Raw genomic sequence first — 25,828 nt, 5'->3', positions numbered from 1 at the left:
CGTAACGATAGCAGCAAAATCCGAGTGCTGCAATCGTAGTCACAACCAAACCAAAAACAAAAATAACGAACCCAAGAAAATCTAAAAAATATACGAAATTCTCACGCAATTCGCCGGTAAAGAATAAACAAAAAGGATATGAAATTATTTGTATGTGGGAAAAAACAGAAACAATTGCATGCAAACGGCAAGTGTTTTCCCAGTGCAAACTGTGATACCTAAATAAACTTTATAATTGGTGAATTAATAAATTGAAGCTTAAGGAAAAAGGTAAGGCAAAAGAAAAGTTAAGAACTGTAATTAATAAAGACTGTTACAGATTAAAGAAATAGCTTGAAAAATGGAAGGGCTAATTGCAAAGGATTTTATTTAGCGAAGACAGAAAAAGTTTTAATGCTAAGCAGCATGATAAGGAAAAACTAAACAGATGGCTGTTCATAATAATAAAGGTAAATTTTAAGAATAAGATGAAGCCATTTGCTGAAATAGGGCTATCAGGATGGCTAATTTCGACAAAGCAAACAATTTTTAAGAATTTGACAACAAAGATTACCTAATTTTAACAATCATTGATTAAATTTTAAACTGTATAGTTTAATTGGACAATTCCAGATAAATTTCTCAATTTCAAAATTACTTATTACTTATTATTATTTCCTAATTTATCAAAAGCCTTTCAATTTATATGCTGATATTATTGCATTCATGGAATTTTGGTCTTAATTCTCCACCAATATTCCGAGAAGCTCACCAGAATCACATACAGAAATCACTCAAAAAATGTTTTATTTCGGCAGCCTCCATTTCATAAAAAAAGGCATGAAACTCCCAGGGGAAGTGGCAATTTAGCGGCAGTTTGTACCCAGACAACCTTTAAAGCCCCTGTTCAGACTGCCTTTTACCCACTCCAAAATAAGTCTTCCGAATTTTCCAGCCACTGTTAGCCTGGTGGAACGTCTGGGCTTAAGTTAAGCACACAGGAGCGGCGTCGGGTTAAAAAAATAAATACGGAGGAAGAAAAATAAAAGCGATGCTCAAGTGGCACAGCGCTTAACACAAATTAGACGCACTTAATTACAGCGCAAACAGTCGCAAGGAGCGGTTGTAAAATATGCACAAAAAATATATAATAAAAACCACAACCAAATATATCTAAGCAGTTTGCCAGGGCAGAATGCTTGAAAGAGTGCCTGTGGAAGACTGTGGGAGGAGACTTTTAATTTCGGGCATTCAGAAGTTGCGGCTTAAAACTCAATTAAACGAATTGGCAAAAATTTAATTACAATTTCAGTTTCGTTTTCGTTTTAAAGGAGATTGCCACGGACCCCAAAGACTAAGAAAAGGCTAGAGAATAAATTTAGGATGAGTGGGAGAGGAGTCTGAATGAAGATGGACATGAAGAGGGAAAATTGTTTGCCAGCTGTTGGCAAAGTTTATAAAAAACTAATAGTAATTTAAACTGAAAACAATTAACTGCATTTATGAGAGGCAACGAAATGCAAAGGTAAACCTTAAAATTCATGGTGCAGAAAAGTATTCGAAATGTGTTAATTTTGCTATTCTTTTAATGAAATGCATTTTATGGGAAAATAAAAAATTAAGTATCCAGGAAAGAATTGCTAGGGAAATAATTACGTGCTTAACCCTTCTATATATTTAAAAAATCATTTTTTTTTTTTTAAGTTTTGGTTAAGAATGTTAAATCTTAATTGTCTTCATTAAATATTAGGATTGTAGATGGTGTTGGTCTTAAAAATTGAATTGCATAAAAATTATACACTTTACTAGATAATATCAAGTGGCTCTAATTTAAAACATTAGGTTTACAAATCACTTCCTAATATTTTAAAGTGGAGACACTTACTTGCAAAGAGGAAAGAAAATTGAATTGTATATTTTCTCAGCTTAAAATTTTTCCATTTTTGCGCTTAATACTGCTAATTGACAGTTTTAGTCCCACCAACTTCTGTAACAGCCCACGTATATTAGCCAACAAAGTTTTCCAGCCCCAAAGCTCAACCCTTCTGCTAATGCCAACAACTTCGGCAACAACAACAGCTATTTCCTGTTCCGCTGCGCCCAAACTTAGCCACGTTTTATCTGCCAAACAATGGGCTCATTAGTGGAACAGCCCACGCCAACACCCAACGAACCATTCAAATGCCACGCCTCTTTGGCAAAACTTTTCTTAATATCAACGTTGGCTTCCGCAAAAAATACATAAAATAATATTTTCGTTCCCAGCCAACTTTAGCGGCAATTAATTCGGGTAGGGGAAACTTTAATGACCAGGAAAATCTCCAGAAAATCTACGCCATTTGCCATAATTGGAAATGAAAATATTTATTGAATTATTCAGGGGAAAAATGTAATGCGCACGATATTACAAGTTCGGCAATGAACTCTTATTAAGGAAGAATTAATTGAAGACAAGGCTTAAGCCTGAAAACTATTACCAAAGAGAGTTAGGATGGGATCCTGGGACCGAAAACTTTTCCATCAACTCAGGAGTTGGCCCATCAATTGCAGTTTTCAAGTAGCGACAAAGTAGCGCAGAATGAATATGCAAAATACTCCTTTGGTATAGACCCGACTGTCAACTCTTGAAAGTTTTTGCCTTCCCTTTTCAGCTGCTCCTAAAACAAGTAATTCCACTTTATTTAAGATTTTTTTTTTCTTTTGCAATAAACCGCTTCCGACCAGAAACGGATGTCAATGCGTTTAAGTTTAGTTCAGTTCAGTTAAGTACAAAAAAAATGGGGGGAAAAACTGTTCAAAAATGGAAATCAAGAAAAATGCTTTGCGCATTTTCAACTTTATTTATTTTTTTCTTTGGGGCACTAATAAAAGTAGCGTGCAAAAGTTTTGTCCGCTGCACTTTTTCGCACTTAAGTGCAAATCTTACTCGCAAAATTCACTGCGTTCTTAGACAATGAAAAGGGTTTAAAATGTCCTTGACAGGGAATCGAAATTGAGTCAGAGTGCTCCAAAAATAAATGCATTTTGCATTCAATTTAACAAAGAGTTTGTAGTGCTATAAATTTAAAAGTAAAAGCAATAAGGACTTCTTAAGTGCAGCAACATGAAGAAAAATTTATTTGTTACGTTTTCAAGTTAAGCACCAAGAGGAATTTTTTCGAAATTCTTTCTAGCCTTTGCATAATCCATATCAGTTTAAAAACAAATAAACAAGAAAAAAAGTAAACTCCGGCATTTATGGGTATATGTTTAAAGACTGTGCAATTTTTTTTGTTTGAGTTTGCTCGGTATTATAGTCCTCCGATCCGGATTGTTTCGACTTATAAACTACCTGCAACAGAAAGACAACTTTTTGGAAAGTTTCACTGTGTTGAAACTTTGAATGAAATTATAATAGCCTCTGCCAGGGTATAAAAATGAGCTAAAGCTTCCTATATTTTTTTTTATTGCGGATTCCACTTCTTACAGTTTTATGAACTTAAAAAAACTATAAAGAACTCAGCAGCAAAATAACGAGCGAAAGTGTCAAGATCTTAACTTTTGACAGCACTTTGCACACTTTACTTTGCCAAACTCATGCAGGGCTACGGGCGTTGCGCATACGCCGCGTATGACCAGCTCAAAACGGACAGTGGCTGGCACAAGGAGCAATAAACATAATAACCCCGGGGATGAAATGCAAAACAATATATAATAAAATAAAAATCTAGGCAACGGAATGTAGACTGGGGTCACCCCCCAAATAGAGTCCTTCAAAATTAAGGAAATTAAATATTTACGTATGAAAGCAGTCAAGGAAATTACGCATAGTAAGTTATAAGGACAAAAAAAACTGAAATGCTGCCCAGGGAAAGAAAAAGATGGCGAAGGTTCTGGCTTATTACAACACCCCCTAAGGCGAGGCATTACTTTGTCCTTGCCCCCCCCCCCACACACACACACACTCACTTACAATCACACACACGCCACGGCCATTAATTTATTTTTATGCCAGGCATAATCTTTTCTGCTTGCGGTATTTTGTTTGTATTCATTTGCATCTTCTACCAAACTCCACGGTCGAAAAAATTGCGCATCATAAACCACCCCATCGATAGTGTGCCACGTTTCTTGCGTGGCGACAAACCAGAGAAACAAAAGCCAAGTAAAAGAAAAAGGTCAAAAGAAACACTTAAAAAAAAATGTTTTAAAAAGGTCTTTGTCAACTTCTGTATTTAAAAATTTTAGTTATAGTTTTAAGAAATTAATCAAATAAATTAGGAACAAGTTTTTTAGATAAAAGCAGTACCTTTTTATCTTCTCAGAGTTAATTTTTTTTATCATTTTTATGTTTACTAGCTAATAGGTGGGATAAAATGACAGCGTTAATAGCAATATGTTTCTTATCAATTATTGTGTTTTCATGTGACAAGATAATAATGAGGACATTCACTTGCACTGATTAACTGTTAAATCATAAAACAATAATTCCGATATCAGTGACACTCCTAAGCAAAAAGCACAATAAAAAGATTTACAACTCACTAAAGAGTAATAAATAATCTCAATAAAATAGAAGTGATTTGAGCTTATAATGTTAGTAAATAATCTTAATAAAATTTAAGTGATTTAAATTTATAATGAATTTGCAATTTTTCTCTGTGCAATAACGAGTCGAAATGGGAGATGAGAGGCAGAATTGACGTCTTTAATGATTGCCTTTGCCCACAAAGAAGCGGAAAGCAAGGGAATGGGAACCGGGGAGTCCGGAGGTGCGGATCTGGAAAAAACCAAAAATCTCCCTCTTGGGCATACAGCCGAAGCTACCCCTCCAACCCATCCCATCCCCCATTCCTCCTCATCTTCATTCAATATCTCTGTGTATATTTCGGCTTGTGAGCCATTTGAATACGTATGCATACTTAATTTGCCACGGCTTTGCCTCTGGTTTTGGCCGTACTCAAAGGGCGTGGGCGGAGGGGGAAATGCGGGGATAGCCGGATACGGCGAATGGCATACTACATTATTGATTGGATATTTGTGCGGGAATTTAATAAAATATGCAAATTCCCCTTTTTTTTGGTACTCCGCACTCAATCGGAAGGCGAGACGAGCCTCAATAGCTCTTCAACTGGACACGATTCAGGAGGTCTCAAATGTGGAAGGATGTGCCAGTTGAAGAGTTTTGGGATTAATTAAGAACCACTGGGTATCCGAGAAAAGGTCATGGATGGGCACCACCACTCAAAAATCTTAAGTGGCAATTTATAGGTTACAAAGTAAATCAAAATCAATAAAAGACTGGATTTGGTGTAAGCTGTTTGAATGGTTTTCCAGCTTCAAATTTCAAGTTGTAGATAAGACTGAATCTATTATGATTTGAAGGGCAATGTCATTTTTTAAAAAAACTTTTCAATGTACCTTGATATAGTTCTTTTAAGGTATAAGTCTTTAAACGGCACGACAATTTGAAACCAAATCTAACATAAAAAAACCTTTACCTGCATAAACATCAAAAAAAGTCTCCTCATCGTGTTGAACTTATTTTTCCAAGCCCGATTAAGCTTGTGATGGATCGATGACAAAGGTCTTCGCTGAAACTCCAATGAGAAGTACTCATTACGTATGCGGAAATAATTCAATTTGGTTGCCGAAATTTCAGGGAACAGATGCGAAGCATTTCCATTTCAAAAACAGGCCAAATCTAGGCAGACATCTCACCATGCCAGATTTTCGGCGTGCCCGCTCATAAAACAAACCCATTTCTCCGACAAGGTCATCAAATCAGACGGCGGACCCGAAACAAACAAGCAAAAATACGCCACAATTGTTTCACGGCAACATCAAAAGAAGACGTCAAATACACCGAAATGTCTTCAGCAGCCAAAGCAGATGCCTGGCCGAAAGCAAATAAAACAGCGAAGAAAAAAGGCTAACTGGCTGACCGAAGGTTGTAGTGCCCTTGGTTTTGAAAACCAAAATATTCACATTAATATATTGAAAGCATAAAAAAGGGGTCTACAAAGTAAGTTAAGACAGATTAAAATAATTAAATTTATTATAAACGTTAGATTAATTTATATAAAATGTATAAATCAATTTGTCATATATTTTGTATGTATTTTGAAAAAAAAACAATAAGCCAAGAAAAAATGATGTTGTTCCATAAACAAGCTCCAAAATATGCAAAGCCATTACGAAAACACAGAAAACTAGGGCACACTAAGAACATTTTTAATAAAAATCTTTGCAAGCAAACCGAAATAAGTTTTCTAATTATTAATCCATTGTTTTGCAATTTCAAAAGGTTTTTCTTTGTCCTTTTATAATCGTTTACCATTCTTGCAACAATTCTTGAGACATCATATACTTAGAATCAAAGTTTAAACAATATAAGCTCAATGTTTCTTTCTTTCATTCCCGAAAAGCAGCAAGAGTATTGGGGTATCAAAACATCAAGAAAAGTAACAATAAAAGCAACGAGGCTAAAACAGTCAAGTGAACAACACGTGGCCCACATAAAACCAACCAAAACTTTGGAGGAGAAAACTGAGCAAACTTTCGGGGTAGACGACAATTGCCTGCAGCTGCAATGTCGGTAATATATATATACGTATATACTATTGTGCGTATTATGTGTTGAGATCGTAAAGTTGAGAAATCAAATACTCACCCACTTGACTCGACTCGGTCGCACTTAATCAGTCAAATTTTCCGCTAAGAAGGTAGCAGCTGGCGACGGGCAACTTTAATTGCCTTCAGCTCTCAGTTGTTCACGACGCATAAATTAGAGCATAATCCAAATTTATGCAGATTTGCCGCTGAAGTAGGGAGCGGGTACTGTCTCATTTTTTGGTTCTATGCTTTTGCAATTAGTATAAGTGGACTTTAATATGTCAGTTGTGTGTGCGAACTCTGGGAAAAAGTGCTTCAAGTCATTTTGCGGCTACCGAAAAGTTTCCCAAAAACTCAACTCAACTGACTGAGCACAACTTTGCATTTGGCCCCAAAAAGTTGAATGGAACATTGGGTTAAGGCTGGAGGGGATGGGGATAACGAAGACGATGAGGATGAGGATGAGGCATCAGTTGACAGTTTCACGAGGCTGCTGGCCTTGTCATTCTCTAGTTTTGTGGCAAATTATTTGGGCCTCTGCTTAGGACTCTCTGATAAACTTTTTGTGTTGTCTCTAAGTTTTTAGTTTTCCTTTTCTCCTTTTTTGCCGAGCTCTAGTACATCAATTTGTGGCTTAAGTTGAGGCTAAATTTAATTTAAAGACGATGAGGCAGCTGATTTTTATTTAGCTTTTTCGCCAAAAAGTGAAAAAAGAAATCCAATTAGACTGTGAAGGGTTTCGCTGGAAAGGATTAAGGAGGCATCATCTTAGTGGTTTGCTGAGATACAAATTCGTTTAAAATGCTACTTTTAAATAAAACGTAATAAGTTTAATACAACAATCCTATTCTTAAGGCAATACAACCAAATTAAAGTAAAAGCAGCCAATTTTCAGATTTCTCAGCTAGGCCATTAAAGTATTATCCTTTACCTGTTGCTTTAACAAATTTCACTCTCGAATTTTCCCATTCCCGTCAGGCTCAATTTGTCAGCAATGCCTCTTACCGTCTTACCTTTTTTCATGTCCCATCGAAACACACAATATACAAAACCCACAAAAAAAGAACACAACCCAACTGCGGCTTATGTGCCGTATGCGCAATTTACTAACTCAGACAGGATGGCTGGTCTAAATGATAGCAATGTGCTTGGCTCGCCGGAAAATTATGCAAATGCTGCTGCTGTATGAACGTCGTGGCATATGAGCAGGGCATATTACGCATACGCCGAGTGTGCCATTAAACGCCCACATGGGCGGTGTGAGAAAGTGGGCTCCGAAGGCGTGCCTAATCGCAAAAGCTCTCAGGAAGTAAGAACAAAATACTTTTAGCAAAACACATTTTTGTTTAGTCCTTTTTTCGGTACAATGAATTTCAATTGATGCAGCAATCAATTGAGTTTTAATTAAATTATTTTATAAACAAATTGAGTTAAAATATATTTAGTAAGAACAAATTTTGTGGCATATATCAATTTGTATTGATTTGTCTCAAAAGAATTTGTTATAAGCGATACAAAAATAATTTGAATTTGATAATTGGCAAAGTTGTAACACGAAATAGGAAAACACATGTTGTTAAAAGCAAACAAAAACTTATGCAATTAATAATATGTTTTTCCTCCGAATTTATATTCATTATTTTGTTTCCAATGCTTTTAAATCGATTGCTTTTTAAACCTCTTTGAAAATGATTTTAATTGATTGGGAAATAAAATAGAATCAAATGTGGTAATTAAAGTTCTTGAGTCATAAATGTATAGGTCTATGTTTAATTGACTAATCTGTTTACTTAACGCAGCACATTATATTTGCATATTTCCCCAGCCAAATTTTCTCTTACCCCTGTAAATTAGCCCTTGGAGTTTGCCTTTAAATCATAGCCTCTGCGATTTCTCCTAAGGACAGGATACATGTGCCCCGCTGTTTATTTTGTTTAGCTGTTTGCGAAAAATTCAAAATTGCCGGATTTCCTGTTACCCACACCGCCTAACCTCTGACCTCCCGCCCGTTCCACCCATTTCGCCCCTTCCGCCCATTTTGCCACCTTCTAATCGAGTGTGCGTGCGTCGACAAATCGCAAAATGGCAAAATGGAAAATGGCAAATGGTAGATGGTAGATGGTAAATGGTAAATGGCAATGGAGAGCCGCGTCAGCGATGGCGTCTGTCGACATTGCCAAGTGGTTTCGTTGCGCGTTGTTGGCTTCATTTTGTTAACTTTCACTCGTTCGCCGTGTTTACAAATTTAAAAATTTGTTTGTGTTTACTTGCCCTTGCAGGAGTTCCTTTTGCGGAAGGCGGGGGTCTGATGTTTGACGGGGTTCTTTTGGGGCCTGTGGCTTCTTTCTGGAGCCTTCGCCATCATAACTCAGGTCTCGTGAGTTTAGAGGGGGGGAGGGACTTTTAAAGAAATTGTTTTTACCGCCCCTTCTATGGCAACATTAACCTCTTGCACGGCTGCTCCTAGAGAGGTGTCATGGCATTGTCTTTACCACGCCTAATAAATGGTTTCATTTAATCAAAAGACCTTTATGGAGCACGCATTCTCGGATTTATGCCTGTTTATCTAAGATGACGGCTGGCAAACTGGCTGGCAACCGCAGCGAAACTTCCATGACTCCATGACTGTTGATGATCCGAGGTTTTTCGTTGGATAAACTTTTGGCCCTTTTTCGGGGCTTTTGGCCGTGTGTCTGCGGTTGACATAAATCAGCATTAAAGCTGATGAAAAGTATTTTAGGCTCATCTGTATAATAGGTTCAAGCTTAGATATGACTCTTTATGGACCCTTAAATTTGATTCTTCTTTTTTAAAGCAATTATGGACCTGCCTATAAAAATAACTAAATTAATTGCGCTGCAATGGGAAAATTCAATTCGCTGTGGGTTGGAAAATAATGTTTAAACAATTAATTAAAAATGTAAGCTACCGAAGATACTTTTCTTTAACCTTGTAAAGAGATGTATTATTCATTGCACTAATTATTGTAGTATCATTAATAACTACACATATGAAAATATATAAGAAACAGTTACTTTAATATTATTTTACATTTTTGTAATTTCTCTCAAACATTTTGCTCATTAATATTTATACAATTCTATCACATAAGCTCGTTTGTTTCGTTCCCTAAATAGATCGCTTTAAATTGCTTAATTAAATCTATTTTTAAAGTAACAAGCAGCTCTTCTCTACTTTATTTTACTATATTCTTGAGCTTTTAGTGCTAGCTCTGCTTTCTTAAATTTTAAATAAAATTTCATCAGAATTTTGTCATTCAGCCGTATCAAAATGAAGCTAATAACATCAGAAGGAAATCATCAAGACCATCAGCAACTTTCTCTGGCATTTGGCCAATGTTTGTCCAACTATCTGCGGCTATTTGGGATTTAGCTTTGGGGTCTGGACTTTGGGACTCCTTGTTTACTATTCGGGTTTTATGTTGTGTATTTGAAATTTTTGTTTGCCATTTTAAGGCCAAGCTGTAAATGAGATTTTTCTCACATTTGCTTCTCCCATCAACTGGCTTCCCTTTTTTTTTTTGCTATTCGCCGCTGGCATTCTAATAGTAATTTCTATCTCGAATGGAGGCGGATGAGGGCGGAAAAGGAGGATCTGAGCCAGTCTTTCAGTGTGTCCAGTGATTACAGTCCAGGGTCTGAAAGTCTATAAGTAATAATCAACTTTTTGTGGAAGGCAGCGGAAAAGGTTTCCTATGACAGTTGCTTATGAAGAGCTCTGGCGCAGGAAAAACAAACAGAAAACTTCAATTACAGGGCACACAAGTGGATGGAAAATTTAAAGATGGAAAGAAGGGGAAAGTGAGAGCATCTCAATAAATGAAAACTTTCATTTTAGGCCCAAAGAAAGTGGGATCTTAGTACACAAACATAAATATATAAGACCGACATTAAGCGAGAAAAGATTAAAAAAGATTTAATAAGAAAATCTAAAAAAGTAATAGACATATTTATATTCTACTGGCACTTATTTTATCTATAATTTAATTACCTATATAAAGATCCTCTCAACACCTTTTCTCTATGTGTACTGAATTGATTGGTCGTTAGTTAAATAAATATTTCTCTTATTGCTCTTACACAACAGGGCTTAAAAGCTCTCCCAATGAATACCAAAGTCCTTCGGTATGGAATGCCATGGCATGACAGAACCACTAACCAAAAGGATTTCCAATCTGTTTCTTTGCTCGCCCTCCCTTTTCATTCTTATCCAGGATAACAGCAAACCTTTGACATGACCGGCATGGCTAAATGCTGAAGCATTAACTCGACTAAAGAACTTCATTATGGGCCCTGGTGCTAATAAATCTTTTGAGTCGTTTTACCTTTTGACTCCTGCAAGCAACAATGAATCATAATGAGTCCTCGACTCGCTGGCCAAACACCCAAAAAGACAAAGGGCCCCTGGAAATCGGCCTTCGTACAATCATACGCCCTGTTGTACACCGCCACGGAAACCAAACCAAAGACAGTCGGGCCAAGAAAGCTAAGCTGCGGCCAAGTCGTAACATTATGGCGTGACGGCCAAGTAAGCAATAAGGCGTAGCATAAATTAGCCGAATAAACAGAAATGAACAAAGGGCGAAAACAACTTTAATGTTTGTTAAGCAAATATTATCCCCGGCCTGTGGGGCATGGTTTTTTCCAGAACGGAATGGGTCCCATTAGAAGTTGCCCCTCCGGTTGTGTTACACACGTATTTGCCGTTGTTGCCAAACCCCTAACAACAATGAAACGTCTTTATGTGACGATTATCTGAACATAACCCAGGCCGAATGTGCAATTAACTATGACATCCGACTTTGACAGGCCGAATATGACACACTGAAATATACGGTCAGAGATTTACGGCAAAAACTCAAATAAAATGAAATCCTCACTGCGGGGTATAATTTCGAAAAGAGTTTTTGACGGGCTTAAAAGATGAGGTGGTCGCAGAGAAATTTTTCAGATTTTTCTTGTTGTCGGAAATTACACTACTAAATTAAATACACTTTATTTATATTTAAGTTATTGTTTAATCCCAATAATGGCATTAAACAAATTGCAGATAAATGTTTGTTGATTCAAAATTAAATAACAAACGATGTTTACTTTAGGTAGTATTTATTTGCCAACTGAACTTTTTCACAAAAACCTATTAAAACGTAAACAGACGTGCGTAATTATTATTTTAATTATGAATATTTGTTACCTTATTTGCATAAATTTAACATAACCATTAATTTTCTTGGTGAGTTATAGTTTTAAAGAAACGATTTCAGCAAGTATATTTTTTAAAATCCTGTACTGCTATGAAAGTGCCAGCAATTGAATAAGCGTTTAAAAATTTAAATTAATTTTTAATTGTATAAAACTTTAAAATCTTATTAAAATTCATTTTTTGCATTGATGTTTGATGCAGACAACAGTCAACACCATGAGTCATATTTGCAATCCCTTAATTTATCATTCAATCAAATGACGATGACCAATGAATAGGAAACACATGGAACACTATAAACAGGCAACAAAAATTCCCAATAAAGCAAACAAATTTAACGTCCCACAATCTCTCAATTATTTCTAATTTATTGGCATTTTATGAACAGCATATAGACCGAATGCAATATATCTTTGCCAGCCCAAAACCCCAATGGAGCCCATTGAATCGCCCACACAGATGGAGATGGTAATGCGCTTACAGAGAAGCCAACAACCATGGCATAGCCATTTCCATGCATATAGATTTTTACTCCACATATAGGCTTATACCCCCCCTAAAACCATCCCCCCAAAAAAATCCAGTATTTTTTCGAATGGGGAAAAAGGTAAATATGATGTGAAGCGCTTATTGAATTGAATTTGTTGACTAGCGTTTTTGTAGATCGCTTTTCCCCACCACAAAACCTTCAAAGCTGTCACAGCTGCTGTCACACACTGCAACTGGAAATTTTTCCTTTTTTACGCCCCCCTGATAGTCACGTGTAGTTATGCAACACATTTATCGTGCCTAGAAGGACGTTGCGTGTGTCCCGAAATCAATCATACGCCGAAATCGACACAAACAATACAGGCAAACAAGGCAAAACAAAAAAATACGTCGAAACAAAGCCCAAAGTAATGCGATATTTTTTATTGATTTTCATTGTGAAAACGGGTGCAGAGGGGTTTTGCTTGGGGCGCAGATATGAAAAGTACTTGATGTTGGCAATATGCGATGCGGGCCCACTTGACTTCGGCCAATGCCTTTCAAATGCAAAATGCAAAAAGCGTTTTAGCTGCATACCCTGCTCTTTCATAACAAAATGGCTTTAAAAAGTGTAGAAATTGGATAGCGGAGTAAAATCAAGAGTCATCATAAAAATGTAATGTTCGACATCAATTTCTGTGCTTCCTAAATACCAAAATCGTATTTCTGGAATTAAAAAAATGTTTAAGTGTTAAATTAATTTTAGAAGTGTTTTCAAAAATAAATTAAATATAATTTTGAACTCACTAAAATAAGCCTCTTTTAAACCTAATTTAAATAAGAAATAGAAAGAAGAGTTATGTTTCAACAAGTATTTATATTTCCTAATTAAAATATTATATTAAGTAAAATTGGTTAACAATACAAATATATGAAAAAAAAAAATTTTAAAATATTCTGTAGCTTATAACACTTATATTAATTTTAAAATTTAAAAATCGATTTTTGATGCTGTTAAAGACTTAAATCTAAAACTTCTTGAACTTGGCTGTTACTATGACATCCATAAGATTTTCCGGTCAGAATCTAGTTGTAAAAGAAAAATGGGTCTAAGGCTTGAACAAATGAAAAACATAGAATGGCGGATTTACAATGCCTTGAAGGGTATGCATTGCATTGTTCTTGTATTGTTATTTGGCCAACAGTTTTTCTGTTGGCCTATATTCTTAGCGTTTTTGACCTTTATATGTGTGCCTTTGCTTGTGTGCCACTGGTTTCACATTTGTTACTGATATTTTATGACACTGTAAACATTTTACAATGCGAATTCAGTTGCCAGGGGATGAGTTCCAGTTGGTACACTTCTGGCGGGGCGAGTGTGTGTTATCCATTCAATATGCTCAGCAGAGCATTACATGATTCTATAGCCTTGTGTCCTTGCAAGTCCTTGCCCTCAGTCGCCCCCTCAAAATTTGCGAAGCGAGAGTGTTTACACGCAGTAAAATGCGGGCAAAAAAGCAAGTTTTTATTATTTTTTTTGAGGTCAATTAAAATGGGTGGGCCAAGTACATAACATTTTGTAGACGGACACCCAGCTATCAATCATGTTTTATCTCTCTTTTTTGGTTTGCTCTTCTGTAATTAGTTAAGCAGTAACTAATTGAAAACATCTTGGAGATTTGCTTGGCGTTGATTAAGTAAGTTTTCGGACAACCCATCAAGTGATATTTGTCAAAAAACTGACAATTCCGTGGCATTTAGTGCGTGTATTTTCTTTTTCCATCATTAATTACCCAAACGCTTGAGTTTCTCTTGTTTGGCCTGTCAGTTGATTGGACAAGTGAGGGCGAATAGTTCGCGAGTCTGGCGAACACGAAAAACATTTGCTGGAAATGTTGAAAAACTTTGCCAGATAGCGCAGCGGCAACTTAAGTGCTATTGTACGGGCATTGAGTTGGGAAAAAATGCATAAAATCGATAGTCAGATGATTGAGATGATTGCTTTAAAGTGGTTATATTATCTGTCCTGGAACCAGATGGATAGCTTGAAAGGAGACTCTCAACAAATGGCTTGATGGCCTTTAGTTTCTGTTGTTAGCTTTTTAAAGAATGTAAGGTTTAGCTTGGCTTGAATTCAATATACTGTACTGTAATCGAAGAGGACTTTAAATCGGTTTAAATTTGAAATTAAAAATATTTATTCCATAAATCTTAGCCAGCAGTTATATTTCATTCCAACATTGTACCTGATAAAAGCCAGCTTTTATTTTAAAAGGTTTAAAAGATTAAAGATATTTTTCTGGGAAAGGAATTTGTAATTGTAATTTGTATCAGGCAAATGACTATCTTTTGCACAAATTGTTTTTCAATTTAAAAATTTATGTCACGGTTTTCCGAGATTTTCTGTAACATTCAACTTTTATTCGGACCGAAACGTACGCATGATATATTTACACGGCCACAGTCATTCAAGTTAATAAGTTGTCATACGTAAAATGCAAATATAAAATAAAATAAGTGCTCAATTTTCGATGGCGAATGGAAAATGTTAAAAGATTGATTGAATTTTTTGGAAAAGAGAATAAATAGCTTCGACGGATAGCAAAACGGCAGGCACTCAATTTATGCGACAGACTCTTAAATCTTTCAATTTATCTGGTATTTTTTCAGGCGGACAACTTTTTAATGGAAGCCTCCGGAACACGAATAATAACCAACACGAGGGAAGCAGCCTCATCAGCAACATGATCCCCGTGATGTCCGCGTAATGAAAACGAAACTCAAAAAGTTGTCGTGCCGTTGCTGAGCGGAAAACAGCCCAGAAAAAAGGACAAAATTAACACGAAAACCAAAAAATTGGGAACGGAAAATGAAGTCTGTCATTCTGTATCCATATGGACCGCTAACCGGCGGCACTCGTTGCTGTCGCATGTTGCATGCCAAAAATTTGGCCATAACAAGTGCAATTTACACAATTGTAAGTGTTTGTGGAATATGGGTGTATCAGCTGCCACACGGGGCGTATACGCAATGTGTACAGGTTATAATTTAGTTCTCGCTAGTTAGTTTGAAAATGCCAACCCAGGTATGAAAAACAAAAAAACCACGAATAATAACAGTAGCACGAAATCAGTTGTTGCAGCTGTTCTTATAACATTTCGCCTGTTAATTGTGGCATAATTAATTGACAAGTGTCGTTGGCAAGAGTTTTTCTGCAACCATTGTGAATGTGCCGTGGCATACCTCAACATCATTATTGTTATGAAGGGCATGGAAAATGGGAAACAAAACCACGAAAATTCCCCTTCTCAACGAGGGTTTTTCAGCGAGCTTGCGTTGCACTTAAATTTAAACTATGGGATACAAAATACACAACGTTTTAATAAGGAATGTAACAAATTTAAATTAATACATCAGAATGCAAAATAAACAGGATCAGGATTAGAGCATTTTCATAACTATTCTTAAAAAGTAATTTAATTATTGCTTAAAATTATAAGCATAAAAATGGGTACTAGAAGTAAAATCCCAACCCCAGAGGTCCTTACCAAATGAATAGACAAAAACGGGAGTAGCTTGCACTCGTTTCTCTCAACTTTTGACTTGTGGCATGTATAAATTACAATTACATGATGATCGTTATGGCTTTTAATTTATGTTAATGGCCAAATCGTGCTTGAGGTTTTTTCATATAATTTTGTATACTTCTTGTAGGGACAATGAAGAGCTAGGGACATCTACAAGAAAAACAATGCAATGCAACTTTAGCGGAAAACAATAGACATATTATACACGTTGCAATGCCATTTACCAACTCGTGGCGAGTAAATTAGTTTTTGTTTAAGGAGAGAACTTAAGTGTTTGGCTTCTGCAATTAGTGCTGCATTTTATGGCAGTAACGAGCACAACCTCGGACGCAACAAGAGAGATTTCCCCCTTCGTAACCCCACTTCTCGGCCAAGTAAACGCTACGTGTTTAGCACAAGCCTGAGTTAAGGAGTCAGGGGGCTTCATGGGATGTGCAGGTTACAACGAAGAGTGCAGTCACGACACATAATGGATGTATCTTAAATGCACGCCATTCTGCATTTGTTTATCATAGTCGTTGCTTATTTACAGAACCTCTTGCTTCGCCCTTAAGGATTATCTGCTTTGGAAATTGGTTTCTCGTTATTTTAGCAGTTTTGTTGAAAAAATTGTATGTACCATAATAATTGTGAAGTAAATTTGTTGTTTTAAATGAAACGGAAATTGTTTTATATTTATTGTGTCTAGAAATCTTAACAAATAATATATTACATAAATTCATGGATGGCTTTACATAACATACTTATAAAATAATATATAAAATTATAAATTAAAAATCTAAAAACATTATTCCTTAGATTTTCATCTTTTAACACTACTCCTTGCTTACCACAAAAACGAGAAAATGGATCTTTTTAAACTTTTTTAACTTTGAAACTTATGCAATGCAATAGTAATATGCCGAATTTTGATTGTACTGCCATATTTAAGAAATGACTCATTACATTGAAACCAAATTTTCGAAACTTAATACCTTTACCCTCTAAGCCGACACGAAAACATTTTCACGGATTAATTAGCAGCAAAAACCCGAGCCAACACCTCAGACCCTTAAACCAAATTGGGTTCAGACCCGTTTAAAAGTAAAAACGTGCTGTGCAAAAAATAACGAGCAGGATTTGGGTTAAAAAGAAGAGAAATTGACAAAGGGAAAACATGAGGGTAGATTTTGATGACCCATGAACCATTTTATATGCGGGTGCGCATTGCATTGGCGTGTTATGTTCCCCAAATTCATTTCCCATGTCTCTGGTGACTCATATTTTATTCTGTCTCATTTTTCTTATAGAATATATCGCTTTTAATCGTACTGATCTACTCGTGGCGCATAAATGTCAATATGCACAAGTCGGCAGACCTGCAGGATGTCTACTACGGTAAGTTCAAAGTTCGGTAAACTCTGGCTAGTAATTAAGCGCACAGAAGTTTGCTGTCAGCCAAAACCCAAAGCGGCAATAAACACAAATACTGAAACGAAAAGCAGCCACATAATAAATAAAGCCATTTTAATAAATAAATTAAATGAAGATGAGAACGGAGGAAAGTCACCCACAAAGGAATAAAATTGGGTGGTAAATGTGCAATAAAAGTGCGATACATGTATGAAATATGAGTGCTATGGAGGCTGAAAACTGTATTTTTGGATTAATGAGATCAAACTTAAAGTGGTAATGTATCATTCAAATGTTCACTTAGTGTGAAGTTTTTTATGGCAACTGCATTTGTTTTAGATGTCGATTAATATAAATGGTATTTACTTAAGGCTTAGTAGGGTACTAAATATTTAAATTAATATAATTGTTTTGTATTTTAAATAACGCAAATAATAATTAATTCATATATCTTGTGAGCACTTTAATTTTTTTTTCAATAAATTTGATTTTATTAAACTAAGTTTTAATCTTAGGTTATATTTATTCATTGCAGGTGTACAAATAGCATATTTTGCTATAATCGGCACACAAATGTCCATGATATTGCTGAGCATTGTGTTGATATTTGGAATATGCCGGGTGAGTTCACTTGTTTGTTTATAAGCTTTTAGCATTTTACAATATTAAGCGCATTGTTGGACCCACCTCAACCAACTGCACACACAACACACATTCCGCCCTCAAATCGAACCACTCAAAGTCAAGTATCCGCAAATTATGCGCATTGTGCCTGAGCCTTTGCGTCAGGAAATGTTTACGGAGCAAACAAAGCACATTCAAATGTAAATTACAGAAAGCGTTCATACCGCCTGGATGCCTTCTCAAAATTCAAATATAATTTTTTGGAGTGCGAAATGTTACACGTGAAATGCCAAAATGTACACTGAAGAAAGTAGAAGAGATGCTAATAGTCAAGGGAATCGTTTGTTCATGTACTTAAGCACAAGGCATTTAATATTTTGAAGGAACTAAAATATATATTTAGTACAAAATAACCAAAAGAAATGATTCAATAAAAATTAAATATAAAACAAAGAAGAGTTTGAACAGTTAAATAATGTACATGCATTTTAGTTTAAGCCAAATTTTTTCATTAAAAATCTTAAGCTTGAATAATAAATCTATTTTTTTGTTATGTTTCAAAATATAACATTTTGTTTTAAATATATAGAATTTCAATCAGCTGCGAGCATCTCTAGAATTAAAATTTATATAATTTTTTAAATAGATAAAAGCTAAAAATAAAAAGCAAACAATAAAACTAATACAGCTTGTTAAGAAGTTTAATCAAATTACCTGAATTTTAGTTCAAAATGCAGAAAAAAATGAAAAGCTTGAAAAAAACATTTATGGTTTGTTTCAAAAAACAATATTTTGTACTAAAAATATAAAATGTAAGCTAAATGTTTTAAGCCATGTTCAGCTGCGGGCATCTCCAGACTTTACACATGAAAAAGACTGCCCCAGAAACTGAAAAGCCCAACAATGTTATTGGCAGCGGCATGAAAATGTGAACAATTTGTCACACAATTGGCAGCGGAATGGGCTGATGGCTGACTGACTAAACTGGAAGCGAGCTGACAGGACATTTGACGGGGATTTCATGGCACGAATTCAGTTCTGGCTTTGTTGCTGAGCCATTGCCAGCTTCATTTTGTGGAATTTTTAATTTCGACTCTGACAGCCGAAATAGAAACGAGAATTCCCCTCCAAAAAACTGGATGCCATTGTTTCCCCAGCCGTATGTGAATGAAAATGTTACCATGTAATAGTCAAATTAATTGCAGTTCGCTAATAGGCGCCATATCCTTAGTCACTTAAGCTGAGAGCCGTCAGCTGATGGCCATTAAATAATACACAGAGCATTGGTTCTTAATTAGGCTAAACGAGTGCTTGGACAGCAAAAGTGAAGGGAAACATGCAAAAGTTGCGGCTGAAATTGAGGTTGATAGCTCTTATACTACACTAGATAGAAATCTTCTTGTTTTCCTTATAATATCTTATAGTGCTCTTTCAAAACAAACCAATCAGATTCTGTAAATAAGTTTTTTATCAAATAATTGGGAAATTAACTGTTGATTGAAATGCGTTATATATATGTATATATATTACATTCTAATTCTCTTAAAATTAAGTAAAGTAGGAATTAGATACAGAACATAAGTTTAATACACTAGCAAAATCCAATTACTGTTGCCATGCCAATTGTTATTGTTAAAAATACCTGATTTACATTTTTAGATAAAATGGTTTAAAGAGAAAAAGCATTGTGCTTTCAATAACTTTATCCATTCAAGCTTACCCAAAACCGTAGTTACACTAATTTATAAAATTCCCTTTACCATACAAACTCAAATAAAATCTTCATTATGGGATTACATACATTTTCACAAATTAGGCAAGCGGTCCATATAAAATGTAATTCGCTGACAAAATACATTTTCCATGGCCCCACAAAATTGGCGCGCAAAAACGTTGTGGCCAAAAACTGTCAGCTGCGCATCAGAAATTCGCAACGTGCTCAGCAAAAAAAATATTTAGCGCAGGAAAAAGCCCCAAAAAATCCAATCAGAGGTTTTACCACCATGACGAGATAAATTACAGCGCACTCACGCTTTCTAACACCCACCTCCCAGCCATATTTTATGGTATAGCCATGAAATCAATAGCTTCAATATTATACAGGTACCGGTTTCAGTGGCCCTTTGCACTTTATTTTTTCTAATGGAAATATATATTAAAGCTGGTTTTATGTTTTTCGCGTTTCCATAGGAGAACCCCGGACTAATTGTACCCTGGATAATTGGCTATATAACATTTATGGCCCTGGAAGCTGTCGCCATGGTCTACTCCAATGTTCTGCGCGATCATGTAAATAAGGTGAGTGTTCGACATGGAATCCCAGGGGCAGAGGCAAAATGTTTTTAATGTATATTGAAGATGTTTTTATTTCGATCTGCTGTGGGAGCCATTTGTTTAATGAAAAACATCCCGCACAAAGGATTCTGCCCCATCGGGGGGGTCCTTGTTGCATAAGCGAACTCGGCGCCTGCCTGGCATAAATCAATGGGCATCAACACAGGCAAAGGCAGAGGCAGAGGCAGAGGCAAAGGCAAACAAATAAATTGCACAAAAAGCCTTCAACGACAACAAATCAAGGCGAATCCGTTACATATGTAAAAAGTTACTGGCTTCCTTTATGCTAAAATCAAACAAAAGCTTTGGGTTATGGTCGGAAGTTGGCGACAGTTGAATGCATTGTCGGCAAGAACATTGAATGAAGTAAGTTGGGAAGTAAATGTAAACACAAAACCGAGTGCAACAGGCTGGGAATTGAATAAATAGTGGCAAGAGGAAACCGGAAACGGATGCGGATAGACAAGCAGCCACAGATGTTTGATTTGGGACCAATTCAAAACAAAAATGGTTGATTAAAAGTCAAGAGTTGCATCTGAGGTTACTCTTAATCTGTGTTCAATTAAAAGGAAAGAAAAGATCACAAGTATCTTAAATGGGGTTTCTGAGCTGCATATGCTTTAATTCACTTAATTTATTTGTATGTGGTGTCTAGTCTGGGTATCATTAAAAAAAAAAATTTTAATGTAAATATTTTTATAACATAAAAATAAACATTTACATACATTTTCGGTGGTTTTATCCCAGGACTTCTGGTCACTTTTCTAGGCTTTCTAAATCATTTTTTTAACGTAATCCTGCTCACAGTTAAAGTGCCTTCTTCAAATAAATGAAGCGCACAAAGCCCGGACAAAAAAAAAATAGAAAAAGCGAGGGAAATAAACAAACCCACACTCGTAAAAATTCTGAGTCAAACAGACGAACAAGAGCCCACTACACAATCGCACTTAAAACAAGCGACAAAGTCAAAGCGCCACAAAAGGGCGGCGGGAAAAGGGGGCGGGCCGGGAAAACTGGGGGGAGGATTGGAAAACTCAAAGAACAGCGGCACCCAAACACAGATACAAACGTATCTACGTCTATAGCATTCGAGTATAGCCATGTGGATCTAGTCCGTCTGCACATATGCAATGAGTTGGGCATTTTTCTGCACCATTTTCCTTTAGAATTTTACATTTGTCTGTGTCGCACGGCATTTGTTTTTGTTGTTCGGCTTTTTCTATTACGAACGTGTTCTGCTTTTCTACGGTCTCTGTTTCGTTTGTTTTTCCGCCTAGCCGGAGGACACGGAAAGTTTTTTCTCCCCGAAAATTGTCACCTCATGCATAATTTATTGCAATCCAGAAGGTATAAATTCATTTTTCCCTGTTTTGCCATTACAAAGTTTTGCGTTACGGGTTTTTCCTTGTCTTTTTTTTTTTTGGCACGAGGTGGAGTTTTTCACTAATTTGTTATTTAAAGTTTTTGTGAAAATTCCAATTCATTTGCGCAGGAGAAGTACGTTTTTAATTTGAAATTTTTGATTGTTTGCCAGGCACTCATTTCACTAATTATTTTAAATTTTTTAACAATTAAAAGTATCTCAAAGTGGCTTTCCACATAGGGCTTCCACTAAAATTTCAGAATTGATTTATGGCTCCAGCTAAACCGCTCGAAATAATTTAATTCGCTTCTGTTCTAAGTCAAACTTTCCGTTTTAACGCTAGAAACTTTTCCTTCGCCCTTGCAAATTGCTTTCCAAAACAGAAGGCAGCCAACAATTTTCGAAACTTTATTTTTAGTTGTTTGTTTGGCTTTTGCGGGCCAACTGCTCGTGAAAAATCAAGAATTCATAATTAAATATACTCTGTAAATTGTGCAACCTTTTTACTTTCAGCAATTTGATGCCATGTGCAAGGCTGAGGTGGCTTTCTTTATTGCCAGAGCCTTAATTAATGTGAGTAAAACAAATATTATTTACTAGAGTTACTAGAGTGAATGAAATAAATACACAAGGGAAAACACCACTTTTATCATTATATTGCAATGCTATTTCCGTATCGTAGTATGGGGCTTATAATTCGCAAATAGAGCATTAGCTTTTCTGGAGTCTCTTGTTTTAGGGCTATAGTAAATGCTCTCATGGACTGATTGACAAGCCAAATAATCAGCACATATACGATCAGGTAGATTATGGTCCGTGTTCGTTGTCCTTTCAAGCGACCCAATATGGTATTCATGGTTGCAGCTGCCAGTTTTAAAACGACGATTACTACATGGACCCACAGCCAGGGAGACATGTGACGAGGTGATACCTGCAAAAATTTAAAAAGAGTTAAAAAGAATTAATTATTATTTACTACATAAAATATTAAATTAAATTGAAATGATAAGTGATAAGATTAATGATTTTGAAATATTCTACAAAAGTATCTAAAAGTTTGCTAAGAAAAATAAAAAGTTATCTTAAGGCATTCATCCAACGATTTAAAATATATTGTAGAATAGTTGTTTACTTGTTTACAATTGTTTGTTTTTTTTTTTTAAATATATATATATTTCACATTTTGTTTGTATACCACTTACATATAAAGCAGCATACAACAAAGTCGCCCAAGAATTAATCTGTATAAAAGCCTTTACAACTCTTAATCTTCTTATCATAAACGGCGGCAAAACGTAAAATCGATGGTTATGCCATAAAGAAGTACTACTCATTTCCTTGGTGAAGAATAACCGTCCGAAATTACTAAGACTGTGCATCTAGGGAGAAGTTTATACAATATAATCGTATTCAGTTGCTCAAGTTCATAACATACTGCTCCATATAGACTAAATACTAAGAGAAACCAATAGTAAACATGAAAGAACGAAATATCGCAGCTGATGAAATTCTCAAAGCTGCGCTTGAAACCCCTCCATTGCCGAGACTCCAGAAAGCTAAAAAACTCCTTTTTATTCCGGCACGCATCTGCAATCACATCATAGGATTTTCCCAAAGCACAAAGTCGATATTTAAATGGTATCAATCTGAACATGTTGCGATTTACGCAATACAAAAGCAGTTCGTGGAAAGTTATACTATAAACAAGACCGTTGCTCACACGAAATTTAAGAAATACATTAAGAGTCATGTCAGATTTTGAATATTTAAACTAAGCAATGGTGCTACCTAAAATGGGCATTTATATATATCCCCTCGATTGGCTTACACATCAGTCAATACCAATAGAGGCTAATTGCTTTTGCGCCCAGCTTACCCGTGGCTTAATCAATACGTGTAATAAATAATTTAATTACTAGCTAAGTCCATTAGTACATTTACGCAGCATAAAAATGTTAGCCCATGTATCTATAGAAAAATGTACGAATGTGAGCGAATGAATCTGCAGAGTGGCATTCTATCTAATGGATATTTATGATACTCAATTTTTTGCGTTCCCTTTTGAACAGGTGCTGGCCATGTGGGGTGTGCTCCGCTTCTACAATTTGGTTCGCTCTGGAATTACATGGCGTGGACCAGAGGTAGGTCACTTAGTCTTCGTAAAACAAACCTATGATTTATTTAGTCTAGGCTAGACAAGAATTTTTGCTTGTGCTTAAGGCAATTACATTTACAAATAGGGGAAGGGAAATAAAATAACTGACTGAAACTCTTATATTAGCAGCAATGTTTTGTATTTGATTTTAAGATAAAAAATTATACTCGAGAACAGAGCGAGAAAGCTTAAAGTTACCATTCTTAAAATCAACTATACACTATTCAATGCTTGTTTGTTGACCTGTAAATATAAAATTATACTGAATATTTTATGTTTCTGAGTAGATAAATATTTTTTTGTAATTGTTATAATTTTTTTTGCTAAGAATCCACAGGGTTTCCAAATATTTTATTTAGTAAATACCATAATTTGGTCCTAACGAACAACAGAAAAACCATTTGAACTGATCTTCTAAGAATAAATTAATATTCATAATTCACACAAAAAAAATATATATATATGAAAGAATTTAATTTACTTCACTATATAGAAAAACCCAAGTAACTCTGTGTCACACATTTTTTCATATGTCGTCTAGACATCATTATTTTTATCTCACAGGATTGTGGTGCCAGCATTGGTCTATTATAGTTATTTATTTGCCTTTCAGTTAATTAACTTATTTCATTAAATAACAAGGGTATTTAGTATATCAATGAACATAATTAATATGGGTATTAAGCATATCAATGACCTTTAATAATTAATCATCTTACTTTTGTTAATATTCTCCTGTGTCCTTAGGCCAAGACCGCCATTTTTGCGCCCATGTATAAGAGTGTTAGTACGAACAAGCCGCACACATACACGTACAGCAAGAGGTCAAGACGTCGCCATAGCATTGAGGCCACTTCCGGCGGATGCTGCGCCATCTTCGATTTCGACTTCGAGTATGACGACGATAACGATGATGATGACGACGACGATGAGGCGGCCTACGGTTTGGATACGGAGGACGAGGTGGGCTATGATTACGATGACTACTACGATTACTACGACGATGATGAGCTGGCGGAACAGCAGCAATTGGGACTGCAGCAGGACGATGCTGATTGCAGTATGTTGGGGGCCAGCAAGGCCAGCAGATCGCTATCCAAGCCGCGAGCCGCTGTGGTCAAGGTCAAGGGTCAGCGGAGCGGAGGTCGCCGCACCAACAACAACATTCGCAGCGTGCTGATCAACAAGCGGCACAACAAGTACAAAATTGCCCGGCCGCAAACCCAACTGGAGGTCATCAATGAATCCGAGAAGAGTGCGGGGAGCGGCAGCGATGAGAACGATTCACTTTTGGTGGCCTATGACAGCAGTTCGTCGCTGGCGTCGGTTTGACATTGGCCGCCATGTAAATCGGGAACCGGAAATGGAAATGCAGCCATTGGGGGAGGTGATAGAAATATCGGGGGAAAATGCCACTGCAGTGAAAACAAAACCAGAAGAAGCGGAAGTGAGACCGACGACGACGATGACGACGACGACGATCCTGACCAGGGCCAGCATCTGGAGCCTGGGCGGTCCAAGGGTGGTGGCCAATGTTGTGGTCAGCCACGCCGACGTCCACTGCGACGCGTCTACTGCGCTGTGAATCTGTCCATAATGGGAATTCTGGTGGCCGTCGAGATATACGCACAGATCGCCATATTCCTGTAGATCTTCCCGGAATAAAAAGTGTTCTTCCAAGGCCATTCGATCTCATATTTTCATTCCAAAGATCAAAAATAAAAACACACCCTTCAAATGCCAGCAGAGATTACAGCTTTAAATGTAAATAGTAACAGTTCAAAACCAATAAAATAACTTTAGATTCTACAATTAGCTTACATTACTCAAATCGCCACTTCAAAAATATTTTTAACTTTTATCTGTTTAATGGTTTTTACAGACTTAAATCGATTTAAAACTTGTTCTAAATTTTACATATATTTTAAACATTCGATAAAATATTTTTTGAAAACTACACCTAAAAAGTTAGTTATCAATTGTTTAATATTTGGCTTAATATGTTAGCTCTTAAAATATACTTTATGATTTTAATTATCTTATGTTTCAAAATTAAAATAGCTGAATAAATACATTTTCATGCTTTTTAAATTTATTTTAGACTTTTAA

General features: G+C 36.0%; 2 protein-coding genes across 6 annotated transcripts; one reads left to right on the top strand and one right to left on the bottom strand.

Moving 5' to 3' along the window:
* On the top strand, positions 1-25,602 carry LOC128257902 (uncharacterized). Of its 5 annotated transcripts, XM_052989148.1 has the most exons (9): positions 1-270; positions 320-449; positions 14,935-15,241; positions 17,141-17,228; positions 17,779-17,864; positions 20,058-20,165; positions 22,078-22,137; positions 23,634-23,705; positions 24,467-25,602. In XM_052989148.1, exons 3-9 carry the CDS (start codon positions 15,134-15,136, stop codon positions 25,049-25,051), a joined length of 1,107 nt encoding a protein of 368 aa, XP_052845108.1. In that variant the 5' UTR covers positions 1-270; positions 320-449; positions 14,935-15,133; the 3' UTR covers positions 25,052-25,602. The 5 variants fall into 5 exon arrangements, with proteins under 5 accessions (XP_052845108.1, XP_052845107.1, XP_052845111.1 ...); XM_052989147.1 differs by lacking the exon at positions 320-449; XM_052989151.1 differs by lacking the exon at positions 320-449 and having other exon boundaries at positions 23,634-23,709; positions 24,473-24,629.
* On the bottom strand, positions 22,150-23,360 carry LOC128257908 (uncharacterized). Its single transcript, XM_052989159.1, has 3 exons — positions 23,000-23,360; positions 22,767-22,943; positions 22,150-22,495 (listed from the first exon to the last, which is right to left on the bottom strand). The coding sequence occupies exons 1-3, from the start codon at positions 23,312-23,314 to the stop codon at positions 22,217-22,219; spliced, it is 771 nt and encodes a 256-aa protein (XP_052845119.1). The 5' UTR covers positions 23,315-23,360; the 3' UTR covers positions 22,150-22,216.
* Positions 25,603-25,828: the final 226 nt, after the last annotated feature.

Source organism: Drosophila gunungcola, assembly GCF_025200985.1.
Source record: "Drosophila gunungcola strain Sukarami chromosome 3L unlocalized genomic scaffold, Dgunungcola_SK_2 000002F, whole genome shotgun sequence".
NCBI classification, from domain to species: domain Eukaryota; kingdom Metazoa; phylum Arthropoda; class Insecta; order Diptera; family Drosophilidae; genus Drosophila; species Drosophila gunungcola.
Note: the sequence above shows the minus strand (reverse complement) of the source record. Positions and strands in the feature narration are given on the sequence as shown.

What these genes read in the sequence shown, in the direction of transcription:
- LOC128257902 (XM_052989147.1), top strand. Translation starts at nt 15,134, where the DNA reads ATGAAGTCTGTCATTCTGTATCCATATGGACCGCTAACCGGCGGCACT. An exon ending in CCTGCAGGATGTCTACTACG is followed by an intron (nt 17,229 to 17,778) that starts GTAAGTTCAAAG and finishes TATTCATTGCAG; the next exon opens with GTGTACAAATAGCATATTTT. An exon ending in TGCGCGATCATGTAAATAAG is followed by an intron (nt 20,166 to 22,077) that starts GTGAGTGTTCGA and finishes TTTTACTTTCAG; the next exon opens with CAATTTGATGCCATGTGCAA.
- LOC128257908 (XM_052989159.1), bottom strand. Translation starts at nt 23,314, where the DNA reads ATGACTCTTAATGTATTTCTTAAATTTCGTGTGAGCAACGGTCTTGTT. An exon ending in TATTTAGTCTATATGGAGCA is followed by an intron (nt 22,944 to 22,999) that starts GTATGTTATGAA and finishes ACTTCTCCCTAG; the next exon opens with ATGCACAGTCTTAGTAATTT. An exon ending in TGTTGTATGCTGCTTTATAT is followed by an intron (nt 22,496 to 22,766) that starts GTAAGTGGTATA and finishes AAATTTTTGCAG; the next exon opens with GTATCACCTCGTCACATGTC.